Source organism: Mus caroli, unplaced genomic scaffold (genome assembly GCF_978045245.1).
Source record: "Mus caroli unplaced genomic scaffold, Mus_caroli_1 scaffold_12, whole genome shotgun sequence".
Taxonomy (NCBI): Eukaryota; Metazoa; Chordata; class Mammalia; order Rodentia; family Muridae; genus Mus; species Mus caroli.
This window is the reverse complement of record NW_028227267.1, coordinates 39,765,371-39,772,440: the sequence shown is the minus strand read 5'-3', so window position 1 is coordinate 39,772,440 and position 7,070 is coordinate 39,765,371. Positions and strand designations below refer to the sequence as shown.

Genomic DNA, 7,070 nt, shown 5'->3' with positions numbered 1-7,070 from the left:
GATAATAGATAGATAGATAGATAGATAGATAGATAGATAGATAGATAGATAGATAGATAGATAGATAGATAGATAGATAGATAGACAGACATGGTGTGTGTGTGTATGTGTTTAAGAATGATCAGTTGGGACTGTATTTGTATAAGTGAGTTAAACCTTAGAAAAGGCTGCTTATCCATATCTTGTGAGCCATTGTCTATAGTTCTTTATTTAGGTTAGGGCCCTATAGATTTCCTCCAAACATTTTGGTATGCCAACTGGATTTGTCATTATTATGGTCTAGTTTAGGCAGCAATATTATTTAAATTTCATGGACACATCTCCATTGCCATGCTTGAAAACAGTATACTGGGTCTCTGGCTCTTGTAACCTTTACAAGCCTACTTCTAAATTGTTCTCTGATCTTTAAGTATAGTGTAATGTTGCAGATGTATAGAATAAAGTAGCACACCCTTGGACTAGTTGTTCTCTGCCTTTTGACCAGTGGTAGATTTCTGTGATAGCCCTTCTCTGCTGTAAAAATATGTCTCTTCAATGATGGATAGGAATTATGATTATTGTGTGTATAAAGTTACATATTTAAAATGCAGTTAAAATTACAAAAGTGGTGGTAGTAGTAAATTATCCTCTAGGGTTAGGATTAGGGTTAGGGTGTGTGTGTGTGTGTGTGTGTGTATACATACATATATGTATGTAAATATCAATATATTGATATATAGATATAGATAGATGATAGATAGATAGATAGATAGATAGATAGATAGATAGATAGATAGATAGATAGATAGATGTTTTCAAACATGCGTGGGGGGCATGGTGTGTGTATGGTCAAAATACATAACATTCTAATTTCTTCAGTGAGACTTAGTATTAAATACAATAAATATATACAAACAAACAAAAGTGAAAAAGAAAGTTAAAGATCTCTTTTAGAAATTGTAAAGGGTGGTGGATGAGAATAAATTATAGATCACATTTGTGAACATTTTTATTAACTATCTGTACTATAAATCTATTTTTATCTTTAATACATATCTTCTTCCAATTCTGATTCACCTTGATTCTTCAACAACAGATATCCCATAATAGGCTGATGAGAAAATCAAGAATAAAAACTGATGAGAGATGACATCACATATGCAAATAGGTGACATGTTAAGGAGTGGATACCCTGTTATATCATGTGAGTTCAAGACCATTTACCATGTCTAGTCTGTGCAGTTGTGAGGTAATGTTCAGAACACAATTTGTTACCCAGAAATAAGCTACATACCTACCCACTCATTCTCTAGATTCAGCGACTTATTTTTCAGAACTATCCACTTTGAATTTTTCCTATGATGTACTTTCTACCATGTCCTAAAACAACTTTTTCATACTACTGGAAACTCAAATCTCCATGCCTAGACCTAAATATTTTGTGTTTGATATAAAGTAATTAGATCACAAATCATCATTTATTCACAGCGAATATTTGAAATAAATCATATTATGCAAAATTTAAAACGTTTACATTACTATCTTTGAATGTGTGAAGAGAGACAAAATATCCAAATCATACTTGAAACGTCTCCATTATGGTTATTTTTATTTGGACCCTTTTCCTCCTACTGGCTTGCCTCATCAAGCTTTTTGTCTTTTCTCTCTCTCTCTTTTTTTTAAATTTGTTTTGTCAGAATTTATTTTGTTTTTGTTTTTTGTTTTGTTTTGTTTGTTTGTCTCTTTGAAAAGAGATTTCTCTGTGTAGCATTGGCTGTCCTAGAACTTGCTCTGAAGACCAGGCTGACCTTGAACTCAGAGATCCACCTGCCTCTGCCTTTTGAGTGCTGGGATTAAAGGCATGTGTTACTACTTTCCAGTCATCCTTTCAATTCTTGATACAGTCCTTCTTGCTGTGAAACTTTCTGAGCACAACCTTAATATCTGCATCCCTTCCTGCTAGTATTCTAATCTTTCTTTTTTTTATCCAATTTTTTTATTAGATATTTTCTTTACATACATTTCAAGTGCTATCCCGAAAGTTCCCTATACCCTCCCTCCACCCTGCTCCCCTATCCACCCTCTCCCACTTCTTGGCCCTGGTGTTCCCCTGTACTGGGGTATATAAAGTTTGCAATACAAAGGAGCCTCTCTTACCAGTGATGGCCGACTAAGCCATCTTCTGCTACATATGCAGCTAGAGACACGAGCTCTGGGAGTACTGGTTAGTTCATATTGTTGTTCCACCTATAGTGTTGTAGACCTCTTCAGCTCCTTGGGTGATTTCTCTAGCTTCTCCATTGGGGGCCCTCTGTTCCATCTTATAGATGACTGTGACCATCCACTTCTGTGTTTGCCAGGCACTGGCAAGGCCTCATAAGAGACAGCTATGACAGGGTCCCTTCAGCAAAATCTTTCTGGCATATGCAATAGTGTCTGGTTTTGGTGGCTGATTATGGGATGGATCCCTGGGTGGGGTATTCTCTGGATAGTTCATCCTTTCGTCTTAGCTCCAAACTTTTTCTCTGTAACTCCTTTCATGGGTCTTCCCTCTTCTTGATTTTCTTGTGTTTTGCAAATTGTATCTTGGGTATTCTATGTTTCTGGGCGAATATGCATTTATCAGTGAGTGCATATCTAATGACTTCTTTTGTGATTGAGTTACCTCACTAAGGATGATATCCTCCAGATACATCCATTTGTCCAAGAATTTCATAAATCCATTGTTTTTAATAGCTTATATTAAATTGAAATACATTTCAAATTAAGATATTGAACAATGTAATATAATACTTGTTTAGAAAAACACAGCTGTCCAATATAACAATAGATGTACAAATGAACCCAGACAAAAGTAATTGGCATGTATCTAATATTACAAAAAATAACACATTTTTAGTAATATAGTACTATGTCAGGCAATTTCAAGACTCTTCTATTTCAGTTTCTGCACTTTTGTGGTTTTATAACACAATGGCAAAAGTAACAATATTATTATTTAGTACTTATTACTTTAGATACCTTATATACATTTTTTTGTTTAATTTCAACATCAATAGTGGTTATACACAATTACTACAAATTTATAAATGAAGAAACTAAGGCTAAAGAATTTTTTTAATGCTCAAAGTTTTAGAAATAGAACAAATTCTGGGGTTTCTATTCAAATTTACAACAGACATATCTAATTATTGAATAGATACCTCTCTATAACAATGAAACAGATCCTGTACTTGAATGGACTTATAGCATCCAAAAAATTTTGAAATGCAAGGTGCTCAACAATGAATTACTGAAGTAAACAATGGTATTTTAGAGCTATACTTCACATTTTAAATAAAGATATTTTTACATAAGACTAGAAATGAGGCAAATGTATACTAACAATTTTTATACTAAAGTTTTGCTTAACTGAGGCAACAAAATGAGTATATATTTACTTAAAAATAAGCTAGCTTTCAAATTAAATGTGTAGCTTTATACCTAATTTTAACATTACATTTCTTTATAAACTTCTATATGCAGATAAACTTCATACATTAAAAATGTATCTTTGAAGTTGTTGCTTCTTTGAGAGGCAAGAGACAAACAATCTCATAGTGTATCAAAACATTAGGCATTCTAACCTAGCTTCATCACAATTCTAGATTACAAATTAAAATCAAAATGTTTTTTATTATCTAGTTTTTAAAGCATAACAAAATTAGAGGATTAAGTGTGATTTTTCTAGTACTTTTCCCAGAATATAGCTACTGTTCAGAAGTACAGTGATTAAAATTAAGACAGAGGTAGTTTAAGGAAACTATAAATCACATTTCTACTTTATGATAAAACATTATCATAAACATTTAATCTACTCTTCATAATTTTCATATTAGAGATAAAAAAAGTTAAAAAGGTAAAATAAGTCTTCCAGAATCTAACTCAGTGAGCCTTGCTATTCTCCACCAATGTGCTTTTCTTCTTATCATGAGTTAAATTTGAATTAGGAAAATTTCTCTGTGGCTTTGGATCTTCAGTAGTTTAGAAAATTGATCATTTATCTGTCATCCAAATATCATATTACATAAAAAATATCTACTTATCATTATTGCTAATAAACCAAATGGAGTAGAAATGAATCATATATTTTAAAATTTATCTTCATTTTTCTTCTTATTGACCACATAATATTGAAAACTAAATGCAAGCTTTATAAAATTTTAAGAACAGTTTGAACTATTTTATTTAAAATATAAAATGTATTATGAATTCAGCAGTTAATAGTATTCTCATACAAAAAAAATGAGTTAATGGGTCCATTATACCTATTATTCATAATTAAGTTCTAAAAGCCAGTCAATTTAAGTAGTCTAATTACTCTGATTGAAATATCACAGATCCTCAATTAACTATTTGCTATATCACTCATCTGATAGCAGTAATCTTCATACTAACTGAGAATATAAATTGCTAAAATATTAATCTATTAGGTTCAAATTTTTGTTAGGATTCAAACAATTTGATGTAATGATTAAAATTGTTTAGTTTTATGTAAAATAATTATTTCAGAATATCACATCTCCAAATAAATTTTCAAATGTTATGAATAAAGTCTTTTATGCTCCAAAATCCTAATCAAAGTTTAAATTAAAGTGGACAACATAAAATATCACAAGACAGTCAAAGAGAAGTACTCTGGATAAAGTAGAAGAGTTCATATTAAACTTCTTAGAAGGTATTAACCCTGGTATATATGTGTATAGATTTCATGTACATGAGAAAATGAATCAATGTTCAAAATTATGACAACATAACTTTTATGAAAATACATTATAAATTTCAACACATTATCAAATGTATCCATGATCACAAAAACTAACAAACACAGTACTAGTCTTAAAGCAAGATCTTCCATATCTCAACCCTTCCTTCTTAGTACCATAAATTTAGACCAAATGTTTACAGAGGTGGATCTTAGGTTATTTCTTCTTTTGTTAGAAAACCTGATCTTACTCTCTGGATCGCTCCAGTCCTTTCACTGTATAATGTGGATTTATCTTGCCAAAAGAGAAATATCGGTTACTTATTTTCTTCTTCACAGCTGTTCTCACTTCTTGATTTCTCAAAGTATAGATAAGTGGATTCAGAAAGGGTGTGAAGATGGTGTAGAAGACAGAAAGAATTTTATCCATCAGAAAGTTTGTAAAAGGCCACACATAAATGAGAATGCATGGTCCAAAGAACATGAGCACCACTGTGAAATGAGATGTGCAGGTGGAAAGAGCCTTAGATGATCCAATTGAGGAGTGGCCCCTGATGGTGACAAGCACAACAATGTAGGAGATGAGCAAAAGCAGAAAACTTATAAGAGCAATAACACCACTGGTTGCTACCATGAAGACACCAAGTACATAGGTATCTATACAAGCCAGTTGGATCACCAAAGGAAGGTCACAGAAAAAACTGTCTACCACATTTGGACCACAGAAGGGTAAATAGAGGATAAAAACTAGTTGACTCATTGTGTGTAGGAAGCCTACTGTCCAAGATGCTATCACAAGTCCAACACACACTTTTTGGCTCATAATTGTTGAATAGTAGAGAGGTTTACATATGGCAATATACCTGTCAAAAGACATGGAAATCAGCAGTACTATTTCAGTTCCAGTGAAAAGGTGCAAAAGAAAGATTTGAGAAATGCACCCTTCAAAAGAAATGGTCTTGTGATGAGCAAAGAAGTCCATGATCATCTTTGGTGTTGCAAAGGAGGAGAGGCATATGTCAATCAGAGAAAGGTTGCTGAGAAGGAAGAACATGGGGGAGTGGAGATGTGAAGTGGACAGGACAGTGAACAGAATTAAGCAATTCCCAAGCATTGTCATTAAGTAGAAAATGGAAAATGCCACAAAGAAGAATATCTGAAGCTCAGGAGAATCAGTGAGTCCAAGTAACACGAATTCCGGCACTCTGGAATGGTTAAGCCTCTCCATTTACCCATAGACTCTGCTCTGTATTCATAAAAAAAAACAAAAACAAAAACAAAAACAAAAACAAAACAAAAAATTACAGTCCTGGGAACACATAATATGTCTATAACTACATGTGAAGAACTTAAAATATTACTTAGTAATTATCTAATCCACCGGCTACCTAGATTCCTTCTGAAAATGCTTTTAGGCACAAGATGCTTGTTTTTCTTTCAGGACCACTTAAACAACCAATGCTGGGTAATACTTCAGAGGTATAGCCTCTTGGATCTATCCAGAAGTCAAACAAAATACATGTCAGGTTGGGCATCACAGCCCTCATAACACATCTGTCTGACATTTATAGAAACATGTGTTAAGTTTGTAGACTGTGCTAAACAATATACATACAAAAATTAAGAGCTGAGCTCTCAAAGCTTTTTATGATGCAAAAGATGTGGAATTATTTTTGAATCAACCATTTTGACAATGTGTTTAACAATTTAAAGAATATGAGATCAAGAAAATTCACTCAATCTCTTTGAAAGTGACAAATTGTTTAGTTTAAAATTTTAAGCTCATGAAATTATTAGTGATCAAAAAGCATAGTTGTAAACACTGTAGAGGTAATCTCAATTTATACGATGTTATAATCCCAAACCCTTTTTACAGTTAAAAAATAAAAATATTCCACTTTTGCTCTTTTGGTCCAGTTTATGCAACAAAAATTTGGGGTATTAAACTGAGATAAGATGTTTCGAACTGTATTTTCAGGACTCAGATAATTTTAAAGTTAATTTTTTCATATACAGTCCTCCTAAGTTTTGAAAACTTTGTTGTTTATTAATGTCTACCAAACTGTCAAAAAACATGAAATAAAATAAAAATTGGTCCTGATTGACCAAAGCTAATGTGAGAAATGAGGCAAGTTCTCCCAGTAATCTAACTAATGCACTGAAGACTTTTGACTAAAAAAGTGTGACTGACTTATTAGCAAAGTGCATGTTTATTAGAAAAATTAATCAAGCCCAAATTAGTCAAGTATTCAGTAATCTAATGTTATTTTAGCTCAATTAGTTATAAAAAATCTGTATGGCACCAATATAACTTCTTTCCTCTTTTTTAGTTAAATCAGTACGTTTA

At 32.3% G+C, this 7,070-nt stretch overlaps 1 protein-coding gene across 1 annotated transcript; it reads right to left on the bottom strand.

The window, feature by feature from the left end:
• Positions 1–4,970: 4,970 nt before the first annotated feature.
• On the bottom strand, positions 4,971–5,951 carry LOC110309762 (olfactory receptor 4K2-like). Its single transcript, XM_021182493.1, has one exon. The coding sequence runs from the start codon at positions 5,949–5,951 to the stop codon at positions 4,971–4,973; it is 981 nt and encodes a 326-aa protein (XP_021038152.1).
• Between the last annotated feature and the right edge of the window lie 1,119 nt (positions 5,952–7,070).

Bases quoted from the DNA above. Each gene is read 5' to 3' on its own strand.
- LOC110309762 (XM_021182493.1), bottom strand. From the start codon at position 5,951: ATGGAGAGGCTTAACCATTCCAGAGTGCCGGAATTCGTGTTACTTGGA.